A 19,430-nucleotide genomic window follows, 5' to 3' on the forward strand; every position below is an offset into this window, starting at 1 on the left:
ACTTGAGCATCCTTTACAAACAGAGGGTGGCTAAGAAAGCCAAAAGCACCAGGGAGTGTGTGTCTCACCCCCTCCATTGTGAATTCACAATTCACCTGTGCCCACAGGTATAAAACCAACAGACTCAGGAAATCTTTCATCCCCACTGCAATCACAGTGTTAAACAATGCAAAGTAACTACCTTGTCTCTTATTTCTTTCTCCTGTAACACTGCTGTGTTCTCTCCCCTGTTGATAATGTGTATTGTCATTGTGTTGTGTTTGACTGTGCCGTAAAACAAATTTCCCCTAGGGGACAATAACACTCGAATTGAATTGAATTGAACCACAAAACAAGGTCCCCTCTAGTTTAAAAATCATGTTAATAATTATGCTTTCACTGAAGTATCAAATGCTTTGCTCTCCTGCTTCTCTAATTTGAGTACCAAATTGTATATTTTCTGTATGTCCATAAACATAAAAATGAACGCACTGAAGAATTACTCATCCTTTCTGCAGAAAAGAGATTGGCTGGTGTCGTTACGCGTCTCGTTAGAAGGTGCGTCTCAGATGAAATACTGTTTGTCCTGTACTGCGACTCGTACATGCCCTCACGTGACGTCCCTTCAACCAATGACAACGTGCCACGTTTTTTCAACATGGCTCTCGTTTTAGCAGGGGGGGTGATGGCTTTTGAGAGTAAAGCAGCAGGTTAAACAAAATATAAAAATAGCATGCGGGGAATTAGACTTTCATCACTGGATTCAGTTTACAGAAATATTAAATAATGGCAACGCCAGGGATTGAACAGCTGTTTGACTTCCAGAGGTAATGCGACTTTTATTTTGGAATACCAAAGCAAGCCGAACGTGTGGTCAAGTTGAATTTGCTTAAGCTCGTCTTATTTCTTAAATTAGAGGTGACTTTACGTGCCAGCAGTATAGGAACATACGATTTGGAAATGTTCCAGAAACATTACTTTATAAGGCTTAACTGACGTAATGCCTGTGCTAATTTCGGAGGCAAAGAACCGAGTCAATGCATATGAGGAACCGAGTCTTAATTATTTATGGGAGTGAGGTTGTGTTTTCATTAAAAATAATGTAGCGTGTTGTCTAATCGCAACAAAATAATACTATTTATGTTTACCGTCGGACCATGCGTAAGTGAAATAATCTAATTCGCGAAGAGGAGATGATTTTATACGCGTGATATTATAATGGCTTCAAACTTTCTTCTAACCACTTCTATCTTTCAATAATTTCAATACACAGGTGGCCACGCGATGGACTGCTTCTCTTCGTTTTTCTTTTGTACGCCCCAGTAGGATTGTGCTTGCTGCTGCTCAGAATATTTATCGGTGTGCACGTGTTTTTAGTGAGTTGTGCCCTGCCGGACAGCCTAGTCAGAAGGTAAGTACAGATTGATGCTGAACACCTAGACATCTGAATTTCTTTGTACAAACCCTTCTATTGTACAAACCCACGGTGCACCCACACGCAAGACGAAGCGTGTGAATATGAAGACGAAGATATGAATGGGCGATTTTGAATGTTTTCTGATGCAGAGCAAAACAGGTTTATTTTGGAACCGAGATTATCTAAGATGATATACAGTACATTTGTAATCAGTGGTAAGTCGCGGCTAACATCCATGAGCATTTTTTAGTATCTGTAAATGTATGAAAAGTGATAAATGTAGACAGACACAGTGTTTGAAATGCATCTCATCCACAGGATTTAATATACCAGGGAAGCTTACTAGAATTTAGGAATGTACAATAATGCCTTCATTTAGAGTAGGAAAACCACATGACAGGCTGTGGTTGACAGGATCTCTGGTTGATTGAAGTTCTCCTGTATGTGATTATAGAGGGAAGCCAGGAGATTTGCATTTTGTGATTTAAGTCGGTGCAGTGCATGAGCTGCTTTGTAATGACAAATTTCCCCAGAACAAATTGTTCATTACTGTGATAGCACTGATGAAAACTGTAATAATGATATAACCAGTTAGCTTCATTTTAAAATTACTTAGGATCTCTTTGGGGAAAAATGGCCTATTTCTGCTTAGCATCACCCACAATTTACATCAGCAGGTTTCATCAGTTAGTATTGCTTTCTACAAGTAGTTTCAGTTTACTGGTTTTAATAACAAACCCCTCCCCCCAAGGCCCTTCAGTACAGGATCAGCTCATTTTTCTTATCAGGGACAATCTGCCTTCTGTGGGAACTAAATTGTGTGTGGGGCACAAAATACTTGAGTGAGATTATTCAAGAATGACAGTCTTGGCCTACGTATCTTTGGCCGAGATAGATACATTTTATTCTGTAGGTGCTAGTGCCATAATACTTTGTCATTGTATTTTATGGGTCCTATATTTTGAGGGAGAAAGCTTTTCTTTGGTGCTCTGTGCATTGTATGAACTGAACTTTTAAGGGCTGTTTTCATTATTTTTGTTTCCAAAGCGTAGCTCTGTCTTTTGCATTCCTTCAGTTATTTACCTAAATTCATAGCAGATGGCTGCCTTTCGTTGACCTTGCCAACCCAGAAGAAAGAAACAGAACAGGAGTGCAGTTTGGCGAAAAGACATCCTATAGCTCCCTGGCTGGAAACAACCAGGTTTCGGTTCTGCACTGCTGATAGCCAGTCCACAGTCCCAATTAAATTCAGTCTCTGGACACCCGCTACTTTCAGTGACTGCTTATTTCTCATGCAGAGATGTTACTGATAGTTAGATTTGTAATCTGTCATTTGTGGGTGGACTGAGTTCTTTGTTGGTATGTTATTCTCTACCTGTTTCCTCTCCACTGAAGCTCTTGAATTCATTTAGTTTACTTTGGGTTGTGATCACACATATAAAATTTCTGATCAGTGTGAATTGACCACTGCTGAATGTCAAGCTCATTTCCTTCTCATCCGAACTAATGACAGTCACAGTTGAAGAAAGCATTAGTGGAGGCTTGAAGTAATTTTTTTAAGCTAACAGATATAAGACTCTTGCATAGTAGTTGCTCAATTTTGTGACAGTCAGTTTTTTCACTCAAAGGAATTTCTCGATTGTCATCTGAAATGAGTGGATAAAAAGCTTTTGCCAGGTTCTTTAAGTTTCCTTTTTCTGTGCTTTCTGAGGGTTTTATTATTAACTTAAGTTCTTTTTGGTTTAATAAAGCTTTTTTAATTTACATTCTTGGCTTTAGCTAGTATTATTTCAAGGATGAATCATCCAAATCTTAACTGAAGATTCGATAAGCAAGGTTGAACTGACGTCACAGTGTCTCGTGTGATTTTACTTTTCTGTTCAAGGGTTTATTTGTTTTTGTCAAATTTCCCTCTCCATATCATAGTGACTTCAGTTTCACTTTACTGTAACTGTTCCATCTTTGATCAGACAAATTCACTTACATTACTAACATATTACATTTAATATGGACTAAGACATTAATTTGCAATGAGTGTTTTTATTGAAAGAGGGGAGAGTTTTTTATTAATAATTCATGACCGGTTCTCAAAAAAGTAAAAGTGGCAAATTTTTATATCAGACTTCACTGTAAAGAAATTCTGATTTATTATTTTTTATACCTGTATCACTCAGTAGAGTTAACATTGTCCTTAACAACCTACTGGTTTTAATCTTTCTTTTAAAGCAGTACATCTTTTTTCTAATAGATGGTGATTCCACATCTCTTTCAGGAAGATTTAATCAATACAACACTTTCTCACATTCTGACATCTCAGACCTGACTGTGTTGTGTAACATTGAATTGCTCAGTATGTCCAAACTTAATTGCTGTGTTTACAGCTTTCTTTCACCTCTTTATCACTCACTTGTGAAATAATGCAGGCAGTGTGGTAAAGAAAGATGCAAAAAATGATAGGATCTTTTGATGTGTGACCTGTTCCTACTGTTTGTGTAGTGTGTTACAGCTCCATATCTAAGAGAGTCCAAGACTACTTTTTTTAACAATATAAATATCAAGTCAGTTTAAGTTATACTAAATGTACTAATTAATTGAAATTAAATGTATTTAATTTAATGATTGTAAGATTTTAATTTTATTTTTTTAAGATTTGAGTTTCTTAAATGCATCTTCAAACAATAATCACTGTAAATTAATGTAGAAAAAGTGTAATAAAACAGAAAATTTAGACAACAATTGAAAATCAAATAAAACTTTAGAGTTACTTAATTTGGATTTGGATTGAAGTACCTTTCTCAAAGGTGTAATAGCAGTGTCTCTCCTAGAATTTCAGCCCACATCCTACCAGTGACAAGACCAGATCCCTAAATGCTACTCCACATTGCTGCCTTACTGGTCCTCACTGCTGTCTTCAAATCATTCAGTACAAAATGGCTGTAGCATAAAAAATATTTGCAGACATGATTTGTTGAAGCTCTGAAGAAAGGGATTAAAGAGTTTCACTGTCTAGGCTAATTCTAACGAAAGGTGGCATCTCTCTTCCTGATGTGATTTATCCTTAGAATACAAAATAAATAAGATAAATAGATCTTCAAGTACATTTGGTCTGATAAAATCAAGAATTGCATTTAATTAGGAACCAAGGCATTCAACTGTACTAGCAAGAGAATTATAAAATTGTTTGTCAACTGTGTATCAATAACAAATACTACCAGTCTAGCCTCTGCATTCTGTATTGGCTACATGGAATAGCTTGAAACTAAATTTTTTCAATACCGTAAAATCACCTATTATTAGCAAAATTGTGCAGATGATAGAAACTTTCGTGATATTTAATGTGAAATTCAAAGCATTGTTCAGAAGCAAAGATGACTTCCAGATTTGTCACTTTGGATTTAACAGCTGAGATCAAGTCTAGCTTTGTCAGTTTTTTAGTTGTTGCTGTGAGCCAATTAGAATAACCTCTCGATTTAATTGTAAACTTGAGATGTCCATCATTGCACAGACTGCTGAACACAGCACTCAAAAAATCTAGTTGGTTTTGCATCCAGAGGATAAGTAGTAGATTTTATCGACATTACAAATGTCGTGTTTAGTTGTTTTTTTCATGTTAATCAAAGATAGAAATGCTTCTACTGATTCAACAGATCTCCCAGCCATATTGGCTGTTTAAAATATCAAAGCTTCAGTAAAATGAAAATGGCAAGCCAGCTTTTTTGCCCACTCTGTAAGGGGAAAGTGCTGCAGACAGACTGTCCTAGGAGTGACTCAACAGCACACAAGTGTTCTTAATTAAACACCAAAACAAGTCCACTGTTTGTATGTGCTAGACTGTGAGTTAGATTTTGTGGATACACTTCAGTTGTGCAAAAATGTGTTTGCTCTGTCTGTTGCATTTTTTTTCATATCACTTCTTAATCAGTCTTATTGAATGATTCTTTTTCAGATTTATTGTGCGTGTCATGTGCTCAGTTCTGGGTATGTGTGTGAAACAGAGCAACCCTCGTCTGAGGGACAGAAATGTGAAATTGTACATCTCTAATCATGTGACACAGTTTGACCACAACATCATCAACCTCCTAACATCCTGCAACACGGTAAGTGTAGCGATGCTTCTTCTGCTTTATTGTATGACACATGGAGGGTGAAGGCGTTCAACCGTTGTGTAGAAATGACATTTCTGATGCATTTACTTATGCTGAAGAGATCCCTTGTGGCTGCCTCTGTCACATTTAGCACAATTGCACCACGCCGGTAGTCTCCCTCTGGGTCTGAAAGTCCCACGAACCCGACCTTGAAACTCCTGTGCTTCCTCTCTTCTCTCCCTGCTTCTTCTTAAACCAGCAGCCCTTGAAACTGATTATCCTCATCTGTAGACAGCCCTTCCTGGCTGATCCCACTTTCTCCAGGGATGATTTACTGTTACACAGTCTCTTTCCCCAGTCTGGCTTGCTGCTCTGCTCTTCTCCCACTCTGTTCAAGTGGCTGATGGGAGTTCCTGACCACCCAACCTGGCAGCAGCCAGCACAACGCCATGTTAACCATTAGGCCAAGACCCAGAACCTTTCTCCTGTGGAGTTCACCCAGTGAACCATACTCCTTCCTTTCCATAACCATATGGATCACATCTTCTCTGTTGAGAGGGTCTTTGTGAGCTATCTACATATTTTTCTGCTGACGCTGCAGTATTTTTTAGGATGGCCATGCAGAACTGGTTTGAACTGGAGTGGAAGAGTGCTGGGACACGAGGGCTGTAATGTTATTCCAGGCTGTGTATTATAGAGACATGTGCTAGGCAACTACATAGCCAGTTGTGTGAAAAGAAGTTCGCAAATAGGAAGATGAGTGTGATCCTGGAATGCTACTAATCTGCTAAGCAGGGGGAAGCATGATAGATAACACAAAGTATAAAATGACTTTTCTAGTTTAAGCACATTGAGAAAAATACACAGAGCATCTCCATGTTTTTTCGCTCCCATGCACATGGATAAATACTTCTTTTAACTCCCGAGATGGGCTCCTGACTGTCTTTTAAGGGGAAGCTGAAAAATTTATCCAATATCTCAGAGTGTGTTTCTCTGATGGTGACTAGAAAATACCCACAGGAGAACTTTACCATGCATCTCCCCTCACCCCTCTTGCCTAACTAAACTGGTTGCAACCAGTCTCTTCCGGCCTTCTCAACCGAGAGACTGCTCTTATCTCTACTGCCAGTCGTCCCTGGGAGATCTCCCCCATACATCAGGTGTCTCCTTCAGCGTATTGAAAAGGAAACTTTAAGCACCAGCAGGTGCAGCTGAGTACAGTCGCTCCCACAAGCAAATACATGCGCACAACTTGCACGCTGGCTTCTGTCCCGATTTCATTTCAGATTGGCCACTTAAACCCTGAACCTCCTGTCTAGCCGCTAAAACAGATTAAAAATCCTAAAAGGGACGTATGCCCCATAACAAGCAACAACAGCAAAGCATACGAAGGTTTATAGATAGTTTCTAAATTGTAATTTGTATGAAAGGGCTTGTGTTTGGTTAATATTGACTAGAATAAAAAATCTGGAATGAAATGTGACTTTGCTGCTCACAACCTGAGTGGCTGATCGAGTCTCTGGGGTTTTGAAGGCAGAGTCTGGACTGTGGGGCTCAACCTGCTTTCAGCCTTTGCTGGTTGACCGTTTGTCCTCCTTTGACATTTTAACGTTGGAAAAATAAAGTAACGTCTCTTTCATTGGCCAGCAGTCAACGATGCAATCACCAGATCTAACCAAGAACGGAAGTCTGAATGTTAGGCACATTTTCCAGATGACATTTTGAATCAAAATGACTCAAATTTCATCATCATCTTCAGTAGTTAGGCAGTAAACTGCCTAAGAAGATGAACTAGACCTTTTATTAAGTATAATTTATGATGTCTTTTGATATTAGGGCAAAGACCTCTTTGTTAAATGGTGCACTGTGAGTTTTTTCTTAAAATATTTCCTGTTGAGGTTTAATAATAGGGATCTGGGATACTGTAATGCTAAACATGTTGCTGAGGTCTCACTGAAGAAATGTCACTTACAGCTACCAGGGTACAAAAAAAGATTGGAGGTTTAGATTCACTGTATCCACTACACACGTGGGCGTGCTTCCTTTCACCGTTTAATCTGTTGAAGTGCAGAAGTAACTTAAGTGCCTACTATGTTATATTTAATTTATCTTCATCTTAATTATGTTGTAATTCTGGTTGTGAATAGTGCATTCTGTCCTTTTAAAATAAGTACAACCAAGTTTTCGGTTCTAAGCTGAACGCCGTTAGAGCCTTGTGTTCTTTGCTTGGCTGAAGCCTTTATCCAGGCTTCTCCGTGATGTTGACTCCTGTCTCGTGCAGCACCTTTGTGTTTTATTGATGTCTGTTGTACTAATAAAGAAGAGAGAAACTAAACTGTTTCAGTTCCAGAATAGATTTAGTTTGCCAGAATTCAATATTATCGTTTAAATTGCTGATTTTTTTTTCTAATCCTGAAATACAAAAATGGCGTTGCAGTTCCCCTTCGATCTCCATTCGTGATCCTGCTGCAGCAAACCTGTTCTGTAACATGAGCACAAGGACGTTTTTTTGCCGCTGTTGAAAGTGACAGAATTGAGGAGGGTTTGTTGGGAAGCAAGCAAGTGCGGTCGATTATCCTCGTGAGGGAGATCTGCCACGTCGATCTCTGCTTCTGGTGACAGATCGTGCAGTAATTTTGCATTGGTTTTTAACTCTTACAAACATACCCCCCATCATGCTAGCTTCTTGCATCAGGACTGAATACTGAAGTATTCACGGCTGGCGCAGGTTTTAAATTTGAATGAGCGCTTGTTTTGTATATTTGAATTTAAAATCCAGAGAAGAAGAAAAGGCATAGCTGGTGTTAAATGTAACGTTTCGGGCTTGTTTTTAATTTTGAATGGCATGAGGGCTTTTGATTTTCATTTTTTAAACGGAAACATCCCTGAAGAATTTCTAAATAGAATAGGTGTACATTTATCCAATAAACACCAAAAAGGGATAATTTGGTGGGGAAACCTTTCCTTGTGCAGTTTTAAAGACTTGCTGCTTTGTATATCATTGTGTGCCGAGGACATTGAAAACTTCCCCCAGTATCCCAGCTCAAGCTGAGTTGCACTGAGGTCAGATTGGCAGGATGCATGAACCTGCAGCATTAATTGTGAAAGGAAAGAATGCTTACTCGCAAAAACCCCAGCAGTGTACCCTCGATCAGAGATGCATTATGGAAATTTATTGATGCTCTTTAAATACTGTTAAATTACCATTAACGTTACGCAAATATGCCACTAGACTTAATGAACACCTGCAGTCTAAAATGCAAGCAAGCCTTTAATAAATGTGAAGATGGATGAGTGTTTTTTAACTTCAGAATCATAAACATCACGCAGTTTGATTAGTTGGTATTTTTAATGTAAAAGTAATATGTGATTTATTTTTAATGGACATATCATCAAGTTTGTTTTTATTCGAAATGTTAATTACACGAGACAGTTGCCAGAACACCATACAAGAAATGCACTGCTACAAGAACTAGATGACAAAGCTGTAGTAAAAATAAAAAATCAGATATGAAACGATTGTGGAGAAAACGTTTGAAAGTGACCGAGCTGTCAGTGTTAACAGTGTTATTGCAGTGCATTGGAAGCACATCTCCAAAAGGAAGGAGCACCTCCGCTTTGGTGTTTTGGAAATAACACTCCTAATTATTTAGAAACCAAAACGGAAACCAACCTTTTATTTGAAACTGTGTGGGTGTTGCCTTTTTTGCGTATTAAAGGCTGAAATCCAGAAAAGGGTGTTCAGATAAACCATAAAAGTAATTTGTGTGAAAGAGTTCACATGGCATACTTTGGATAAACAATTATATGCTCTTTTCTTCAGTTAATAGTTAATGTTTGCTTATTAATATGCTTGCTTCTGGGTGCACTGTATTTAGGTAACCATTGAAATTTTATATTAGAAATGTGTGCTTAAAAATACTATACATTAATGTGACTACATGTATAGAGATTTTATAGTAATGTTAATGAATCTATATAATTTATATGGGACTTAGTGCCGGGTATTTTACTTTCAATAGCATAAGCAAGTACAAGTAAATTGCACCCTTTTAATATAGAAAATAATTCTTAGCATTGCTGTAACTAAAAATAAATCTTATTCAAATGAGAACAATTTGGAGTCAAACATGAAATAACCAAAATCCAGCACATTGTACTATTTGACCTTTCTCAAAGAGTTATTGCTTTAGACTTGTATGCAAATTCTAATGGTTGGGGGCGCAAAAGGTTTCGTTTTTGCGTTTTAAAGACGAGCAGATAAACGTTAACGTGACCTCTGCTTTTACTTTTTAAGTGGTTGAAAACATTTTTTTTTAGTGCCCAGATATTGGGTAGATAACCAATTTAAATGAGCAATTAAAGAGTAACATTAGATGACAGTTAAACTTTGGGTTTTTTATGATAATTAAGTCTGCTCTTTTTTTCTGTATATTTAATACACAAGTATGCTTATACATCAGGCAGGAAACAGGGAATCCATCCTTAGATGTTCCAGTTTCCTCCTTAAAGTAAGACCGTTTGGGTCACACTTGCTGAAAGTGGTTATCTATTTATGGAAGCAAAGATATTACTGTGTTATGACCTTATGATAAAGAAGAATGAATAATTTTATTCTCTCCCCAGCGTCTTTTGAAATGACTTGTTCACACCCTCGTATGCATGGGTAATCGAAACAGAGGTATTGTAACATTCTGGTTTCTTTGGTTGTTCAGCCCATGTTGGATGGCTCTCCTGGTTTCGTGTGCTGGGCGCGTGGGTTCATGGAGCTGGGGATGATGTCTAGCAGGTCAGAAATGGCCGAGTGCCTGAAGCAGTACTGTACTACTGAGGGCAACCTGCCCCTGCTGCTGTTCCCCGAGGAGGAAACTACCAACGGCCGGACAGGCCTCCTCAAATTCAGGTGAATGTCCCTTCCTGTTGATGGTGAATCATCTGGTAAGATTAAGATCACTTTATTGGCCATATACAATCTCTTGTATTAGGCATTTGTCTTTTCGCATACCCCAGCTTGCTCTCCATGAGACGCACAGACAGGGAGAGAGAAGCTGGGGGTCAGACTGCAGGGTCAGCCATTGTACAGCGCCCCTGGAGCAGTTGGGGTGAAGGGCCTTGCTCAGGGGCCCAACGGAGTAGGATTCCTCTGCTGGCCGCGGGATTCGAACTGGCAACCTTCCAGCCACAGGCGCAGATTCTTAGCCACAGAGCCACCGCTCCGAGCATTAATATTTAGCATTAATGCTTAGAGCATTAATATTAAAGCAGTGCTCCCAAGTGTTACCCTTTCAGTGCACCCAGACCCAATGTAGATGGTTACATTTACCAAGTGCTTGAGGTAAATTTTGTAAAAAAAAATCTCCATGTTTAAGATGTTGCTGAGGATGTTTGACAATATTTAAAAAGTTACTTTTACCTTATTGAAGTGCATTTTTTAGTGTGAAAATCTTCAATTGAGTCAGCATTTGGCATCTCTTCTTTCAGCTCCTGGCCTTTCGCTGTTACAGATTCTGTCCAGCCTGTGGCTTTGATTGTGAAGAGGCCGTTCATACCAGCGGTAATTTTAACTCATTCTGTAAATGCTTATTTTTATGATCTTGAAGAACTCCAGATTATTAACGTCTAATAGACAAGGACCTAAGACCCATTCTGATGTCCTCTGTGAATTCGGAGATTGTTCTGTTCTGTGCTCTTGTTCCGCACATTCATATGGTTTCTTTTTATCCCGTTGTAGTCAGGATTGTCTAGGTTAGAATTTGTGATCCTGTTGTATGTGAGGCAGTAAATGCAGTTGTTTTCCTTCTTCTTCTTTGTTGTGAGACATGGTGCTAATATTTCTGTCTTTATTTAAATTAGTGGTTTCTCTTCTTCAGAGCTTTGATGCATTTACCTCCTCATCTTGAGTTTTCAAATTAATGTTTAGATGCTAACACTGCAGTGTGATTAAGATAAAGATTAAGAGTGGGGGTGGAGGTTGGGGTGTGTAGTAAAAATAGATGTTTTAGCACAGGGTTACAAAATACAGTGATGTGCTAACACAGTTTGATACCTTTATTGATCTGCAGAATACTGAGGAGTCCTCTTGGATTCTTGAGCTGTTATGGACGCTCTTCATCCCGTTTACAGTGTATCAAGTAAGGTAGTATCTATTACTGTCTCTTGCTGGTGGGGTGACGCGTAGTGGGCAATTAAATAAATTGGTACACCTAACATGTCCTTGTTTGGCAGCAAGTAGTGTTTATGTGATTACTTAATGCTTGTAATTAAAATACTGCTTTTCAAGTGTGTAAAAAGTCCTAACTTCTCATACAGCAATTTGAAAAATGTTTTTAGAATTAAACCTTTATTGTTCCTTGATGTTGCTGTAGTAATTGAGAAATAGTTATATGATTCCTATATTATATATAGGAATTCAATTCCTATTAGAAATTAAAAATGAGTTGTTTATACATTTACTGAGGAGTGGTTTAGACTTACACCAAAGTATTGTCAGTAGATAAAACACACAATAGAGCTCTGTTTCATAACATTAAATTGCTTTTAACACATTGACATTTCCTACAATTCACACAGCCAAACTGGAATGAATCAGTAGAACATATCTAGCACAAACATCTTTTCAATAAACTAACCAGTTTAAAGATTATTTGTAGTGAAGCATCTTGCCAGTGAGTAAAAATGGCACTTTATAATAATTGCAGTAGGTGCACTCATCAGAACAATAAAACTGACAGCGCTTTTGGTGCTTTTTTTCCCCTGTTTCCACAGGTGGCTTCCAGTGGTGCCACGACAGGATAGCGACACGAACCAAGAGTTTGCTAATAAGGTCCAGGAGGTAACTGCAGCTCAGCACTAATTCTGACCAATATTCTCTTCGCTGTGGAACAGGAAATAGAGCAATGGAAGAAAATAATATAATGATGAAAATAATATATTCATGAAAATATTCAAGCAAGCAGAGTGGATTAGAATGCTATAATAGCCAATCTAAGTTTTTATAATAGATTTTAACATAACATGCATTTTCAGTATTGAAGTTGTAATGCTGATCAGCTATTAACACATTCCGGGATTCGGTCCAGAGATAGGTTTTGATTGACTATATTTAAAATCTATACATTTGTGTTAGAACAGATTCCAAATTTCTTCATTTAAGTAAGATCTGGGGATACGCTTCACTGCTTCAATTACTAATTTTTTTGGAAAACCCCTCCATTTTCTAAGTAGTCTTTAAAAGCAACGCCTACACTTGTCAGATAAATTTGCCTATAAAAAGTGCCTACACAAAATGCAGAGAAGCATTTAGTTTTGGAAGTTTTGGACTTAGTTGTGATGAATGTTTTACACAACTGTGGTATTGGTATCACACAAAGGCCGGTGTAGGGACATAAAATTATTTCAAAAGCTGTCTGTGTTCATAGAATAAACACATTTCAACTCACAGCCTTGTGAGATGCTGACCGCTGCAGTGGTAAAATGCCTGTGCACTGTGCTGCAGCAAATAAAGTACACAGCAGCATAATGACTAACAGATTCTTTAAACTAATAAAAACATGTGCTTTTCTTTCCTAGATGTTATCTAAGGAGCTAGGTGTTGCCTCGACGCAGATCACACGGTCAGATAAAGCAGAGCTCATTAAGAGGAAAAGGCATGTTGCGCCTCAAACTACAAATTCAAGTAAGTATCCAGAAGTTGTATATAGCACGTCGATAAGATGTACTGTGGGATTAGGCCACTTTGAGAGAATCTGGAATCTGCTTGTGGGCCTTGCCTTTTTAATGCAAGACTAGCTCTGACATTTGGTGCCGGTGCTAATGTCCCCAAAGGGATACCGCATGGTTGGAGTATGCAAATTGTCAATTAAGAGTCAATTCAGCTGTGGGTGGCAGTCTGCTTTTATGTGTAACTGTGCTGCCATATTGAGGGTAAGGGCAAGCACAAGTAGTGAGACATGATCCCGCCGGTCTTGGTAGTTTGTGTAAGACATACTGCTTCTCACGCTGCTCGTTCTCCACAGATCAGTCTGTAGGTGCTAGACCCAGAGCCAGTCCCGTGAGCTTCATGGCTCCTAACTCAGGGGTGGAGGATGTGAGGATGGCCCAGATGATTCAGCAGGTGAAAGAAGTGCTTCCGGATGTCCCATTCAGCATCATCAAGAGAGACCTAGGTGTGTCCCTATTCCTCCCCCTCTTTAGTGCATGGAACTTATGTATATAGCGGAACATTTGACTTTCCTTAAGTATGCTGTAGAGGCACATGCAATATGAGTATCTTGTGTGGGGAAACTCCACTATGATGGATCATGAGGTGTTAAAATACATTTTGCACACCGGTGGAAGATCTCTACTAGTTTACAAAGAAGCAGTGACTGATCGCCCTGTTAATAGATGCTTGAAATAGGCATTCAAAATAAAAACAGTAAAGCTCAGTATTAAAAAAAAAAAATCTTTTCAAGGCAATAATGTGTAAAACGCCTGAATTTCACCGATTGGATTGACCAGCTGCGTTGATTATCGATAACTTTACCTTGTTCCTTGGATACCAGTTGTTTAGAACTCATGTCTTGTAATTGCTTCCTGCTCAAACCATGGATTCTGCCTGTGTGGTGTGCTCTTGCAATGTGCTTCCCTGTGCTCCGTCAGGGCGGACAAACTGCGTGGACACCACGATCACCAATCTGCTCGAGGGAGCGGAGGAGCTAGTTCTAGATTCTGCGGGGGGGTCAGGCTCTGTGCCCGCCCGGAGTCCCGTCTCTGGCATCACAGCTCCCAGGCCGCCTGTGAAGGTGAGGAGGAATCGATGGTTTAGTTCCTAATATTCCTAATTCAAATGGCTCCTTTTTTTCCTTTTGTGGGGCATATTTGGGAAACAGAAGGGCTTGACTGGTTTACAGCAGGTCTGGACGGTTTTTTTTTTGTTAGTCGTCCGAGTGTTATTATAAGCAGAGCCCACAGTATAGAGTTGTGCTTTCAATACCAAGGGATGAGCTGGAATTCATAGTGTTGGAGGTTCACAAGCTTCATGCGGTGACATTCGTAAAGGTTTTTTTAAAGAAAATCTCATCTAACTGATAAGAAACATTTGAGAAAAGTGCTGCAGCTAGGCCTGTAGTATGACACATCAGGTTTTATTATTAATCACGGTTTCTCATTTAATGCTTGTTTGCATTTTCCGACAGCCCACTTCTAAAACATTTGGGAAATCTCCAGCTGACAGACACATGTCTCTGCAGGAACGAAAAGAGGCCCTCTATGACTACGCCAGAAGGTACATTTAAAAGGCTGCGCCAGACGGGTAAAAATGGAAGACTAGACTAAAAAATGGGAGATGAATTCATTTTAACTGCCAAATGGTCATTTACTGATATTGGTGGTTTCACCTGTATAGAGCCAGTAAAACAGTAATCAAGGTGCAAAACAGTTGTTTGTAGAGATCACCTTGAGTTTCATTTTAAGCAAGTGCTGGAAAGTCCTTTTTTGCTTCACAGTTATGCTTCTTCAACAGCAGATTTTTCTCAGCCATCTGATCAAATGCACCCCGGTTCGTTTTATATAACTTTATTGGGTGTAATACGGAGAGACTCTGGCCCGGATAAAAATAGGATATGGATTTAAGCACAGGAAAGGTAAATTTAGACTACCCTTTTTAGACATGCCTTTCACTAGATGGAGGGGGCCTGCGCTTTCTCTGGTTGGGGGAACCGTTTGCAAGTTGTAGAATCAAAGAATAAATGATCAGCTTGGCTCTGGTTCCTGACTGAAGAGTTTGCTCATCTGGCCTGAAATGCACGCAGGACTGATAAGCATCAGTAACTCTGGAATTTCTAACCTGCATGTAAGCAGACCAGACGTCCTTGTCTGAGGCATGAAGGCTGGAAATTCAAGCCTGAGCAGTCTTCATCACGACCTCTGTGTTTTATAGGACACTAATGTGCCGCTTTTATTTCTCTATAATGTTTGGGAGTATGGTGGCACAATGGGTAGCATTCCTGCCTTGCAGCCCCAGATCCCCGAGTTCAATTCCTGGGGTGCCAGCTGTGTGGAGTCTGTATGTTCTCCTTGTTCAGTTCAGTTTTGTCATGTGCTCAACTGCAATGAAATTAAAGGCATCATCAAAAACAAACACAGAACGGCAGCAGCAATAAGTTAAATAAGACAATAAAAAAAAAAATTCAGACAAACAGTGTGAGAAAAATCAATGTCAGTCTGAGCCAGTAGTAGGGGTACAGTTCAGTTACCTCTTCAGAAACCGTTGTGTTCACATACAGTATACTGGCAGGTTAATAGGCTTCTGGGAAAGTGTCTGTGTGCCCTGCAGTGGACAGGGGTCGCGTCCAGGGTGTATCCCCACTTGCACCACTCGCTTGCTGGGATAGACTCCAGCTGTGCCACGACCCTGAGTTGGATAAAGCAGTTATAAAGAAAATGGATGGATGGTTAGGAATCTGCCATCTTAGTTGAGATTAAATCATTAAGTTCGACTGCGCACTTCACATAAGACTTTTTTTTTTTAGAAATATAATTTCCTTGCAAAAACCTGACATTGTTTGAATCAGATGCTGTTACCTTCTCGCCGTTTTAAACTATCAGTCATCTGTCCATAATTGCAACCATCTGCGAAACGTCACCTCTCCTCCTCCTTGGGATCCTTTCTACTTCCTTTGGGCGACTTTTAATTGCAGTGGCTGAGTACTGAAATAAAATGATTTGAAAACCTAGAACGCAGTCCTTAATCAGGTTTTCATTTGTTTTTTACTAGACGTTACATTGAGAAGCATGGACTGAATCAAGACACCGATAAAGCCCACTGATGCTGCATGGGGAAGAAGGAACAGATGAAACAGCCATTATTATCAAAATTGTATTGAACTCAGGCAAGGGGCCTTGGTGTCTGCAAACACTCATGTATATTACAGGAACAGGTGTGTGGAGAAGATTTACTTTCAAAGACTTAAATGGAAGGTTTTTTAAACCTTTTGCACGGCAATCATGCATGTACCTTCTTTCTAATTATTTCTCTTTACAAAGAAAAATTATTTTGGTAAAAGTTTGTATTAAGATCCAGTTACAGTGATGCATCTTTTATTACTTTGTACAAGTTTAAAAGTGATTCGCAGATCGTAAAAGCAGAATTCATCTTATTTAATTTGAAAGGTTGAGACTTCTGTAGGTTCCTTACATTACAGTTATACGAATATTGCAATAACATACGGTATCGGCTTTTAAATAAATCCTGCCATTCAAGAAAGCAAGAAGGTAATCCTGTGTAATGTGTTTTTCATGTGTCACAGTGTTTAAGTACCACCAGAAAGAAGTTACTCTCCAGGTTCCCCGTTTCATTGGCCCCATACACTGAATTTAGCTGATCTGTGTAGTGCAAAGCTACGTTATGGCCCATATATTAACAATTATTCTAATGGCAAAAAGTATATTTTTACAAGTTCTGTACCTTAACTGAATAATAGCTGTGCTGTGGTGCATGACTTGGTTTATAGAGGCAGTGTAATTTTCAGTACCGACGATTACTCAGAGTATCAGGTGTTTCCTGTCAAGTCCAGAGTAAATTATTTCTGAGGCCTGGGGATAATCATGATCCATTGCATAGGCAATGTATGCACAAATTTAATCTGATTTTCACATTTCAACAAGTTATTGAGTACATTTCTTCAGTATAAATTGCTTTGAGTCACCTACTTCAATTGAGATGAAAATGAATTGTCCAGTGATATGCTGGGAGCAAGAAAAAATGTGGTCAGCATTTTTTCTTTGCAGAAATGGTACTGGATTTTAAGGCAGATTTATACTTTTGTTAATTTGTCAGTTAAACATTGGCATCTGTAATATTTTCCTGACTTGTGCTTGCCTGAACTGTGCCGTTTTACCCATTGTTGAAGGCCGATTTATTTCTCCCAAGGAGTTCTATCGGTGTAGAAGAGTTTAATTTTCTATCAAATAACCTTGACCACATCTTAAGTGAGTGAGCATTATCGGTCTAAAAATGTACCTTCAGTGCCATTATGTACTATTGGCATTGTTGACATATGTCCAACCTGTGAGCTGTTTAATAATTAAACTTTGATGCACCAAGTGTCTTAAATCGTTAGTAATACCATAAACATAAGTTTGTTACTTGACCCCAATCTCTGTATGATCTCTTCAAACCTTTATTTTACAGTTAAGTGCACTATTCATTAGGTAGTGTATGAAATCTGGTATTAATGGTGTGTGTAAAGCACTTCAATTGAGACGAGTCCAGAGGCTTCTGTATCTCAGCTGCTTAACAGCTATCTGTTTTATTTCATCTTAAATTTGAATTACATATTTATCCTAGGTGTTCATTTCTTGGTACTACTGTAGGTTTGCTAGTCTTAGTCTTCAGCTTATTTAAATTATGCAATCGAGTGCAAATGACTGTTTTGATAGCTCTGTGTTTCATTTCGGAGGAACAAATAAAAAGAAAGCGTGAGGATCCTTAATAGATTATTTGTTTTCTTCCCTTCACCAGGTGCATCAGTTGCATTCACGTCATCCCCCAGATTTCTTATGTAGACTTACAGTACGTCTGTTCCTCTTTTTATTTTTACCGTGCCCTTTGCCTTTAATCAGTTCTGTTTCCAAGTAAAAGTTTGCATGACTGTTTCATACAATGCTAGTAGTCGAAGGTTGGGTAGGAATGACGTCGAGCAGTGGTGCTGAAGAGAGAGCCTGAGGTTCTCTACCACCCCCAGCAGGGCAGGGGGCTCCTTTCACTAGTGTGGTCCAGGGGAACTCTTCAGTTTTTACACTCCATTGAACCTTTGTTTGGTTTATTGGAAATTGGGATTTCAAGGTGATACGTGTTTTTGAAGGTACTTGACCTTTAAACTAGGAACTAGTAGGACTAACTGGCGGCCGTATCACCCTGCAGCTCCCAACTGGCAACTCACTGCAGCTCAGCAGGTGTGAGCCTGGTCAGTACCTGGATGGGAGACCTCCTGGGAAAGCTAAGGTTGATGCTGGAAGAAGTGTTAGTGGGGCCAGCAGGGGGCGCTCACCCTGCGGTCTGTGTGGGTCCTAATACCCCAGTACAGTGATGGGACACTGTACTCTTGCAACGCTCCGTAGAAAGTAAAGGGCATGACAAGGCACAGAAAGGTGTCATGGCCACCAACTGCAACCAAGTGAGTCTCCGGTCATGACGACTACTCGTAGCGCTGGACCCAGGCTTCTGAGGTCGAGAGAGTGGGACTGCCCCAGTGTAACGGCTTTCCCACTTCAAAAAGCTCTCCCACACAGGTTTCTTCGTGCAGCTCATCTTCCAAACAGATGTACAACCGTCATTGTCAGTAGAACTAACTTCAGGAAAGTGGTTCGAAAATGTAAATTATTCCTTAAAGCATTTTTAAGGAATTTGTTATACCGATAGCCAACAATACACACAGATTGTCAGGGTTGTCCTTTAATGACTGATGATATACAAACTGTGAGTAGTTAACTATGATTCTGTGATATTGATGTACTTCTGTATTGACTACCCATGCTTACAAAAGCAAACAATATTGTGGTTTTAACCCTGATCCGGGGGAGTTTCAGACCTTCAGATTGGTGATTGGCTAAAGGTCATATTGGTGTAGACGAGTTAAACTTTTGGTTCAGCTGAGCACATGCGGATGAGACATGTAACAATGTGGCTTTTCAGACCCAGGACTGGAAGTAAATGAATAAATATATGTGCGTTAGAATGAAACACAGTAACTGTTACAGTGCTATCTGGAAATGAATGGTATGAATAGCTACAGAGAAATTAAGCCTGTTCATTTTGGAGAAAAAAATCACATTCAGTAATATAACATTTTTCTATTCTTGAATACAGTCATAAAAAGGAGAAAGTGGCCAGTATTTATAATTTCAATATTACCTATCCTCATACGATCACATGGTCAAAATGTGATTGTATTTTGTAAAAAAGTTGA

At 39.2% G+C, this 19,430-nt stretch overlaps 1 protein-coding gene across 1 annotated transcript; it reads left to right on the plus strand.

Moving 5' to 3' along the window:
• Nucleotides 1-617: 617 nt before the first annotated feature.
• aup1 (AUP1 lipid droplet regulating VLDL assembly factor) lies at nucleotides 618-17,954 on the plus strand. Its single transcript, XM_006629141.3, has 12 exons — nucleotides 618-806; nucleotides 1,253-1,390; nucleotides 5,343-5,493; nucleotides 10,197-10,384; nucleotides 10,963-11,035; nucleotides 11,544-11,617; nucleotides 12,247-12,313; nucleotides 13,051-13,156; nucleotides 13,497-13,646; nucleotides 14,122-14,264; nucleotides 14,658-14,746; nucleotides 16,238-17,954. The coding sequence occupies exons 1-12, from the start codon at nucleotides 766-768 to the stop codon at nucleotides 16,287-16,289; spliced, it is 1,272 nt and encodes a 423-aa protein (XP_006629204.2). The 5' UTR covers nucleotides 618-765; the 3' UTR covers nucleotides 16,290-17,954.
• The last annotated feature ends 1,476 nt before the right edge of the window (nucleotides 17,955-19,430 follow it).

The sequence above is a fragment of the Lepisosteus oculatus genome, chromosome 1, assembly GCF_040954835.1.
Source record: "Lepisosteus oculatus isolate fLepOcu1 chromosome 1, fLepOcu1.hap2, whole genome shotgun sequence".
In the NCBI taxonomy this organism is placed as follows: Eukaryota; Metazoa; Chordata; class Actinopteri; order Semionotiformes; family Lepisosteidae; genus Lepisosteus; species Lepisosteus oculatus.

Excerpts from the sequence above, each read along its gene's own strand:
- aup1 (XM_006629141.3), top strand. The coding sequence starts at position 766 with ATGGCAACGCCAGGGATTGAACAGCTGTTTGACTTCCAGAG. Across the intron at positions 13,647-14,121 it reads CATCATCAAGAGAGACCTAG|GGCGGACAAACTGCGTGGAC; the intron begins GTGTGTCCCTAT and ends GTGCTCCGTCAG. Across the intron at positions 14,265-14,657 it reads CTCCCAGGCCGCCTGTGAAG|CCCACTTCTAAAACATTTGG; the intron begins GTGAGGAGGAAT and ends ATTTTCCGACAG.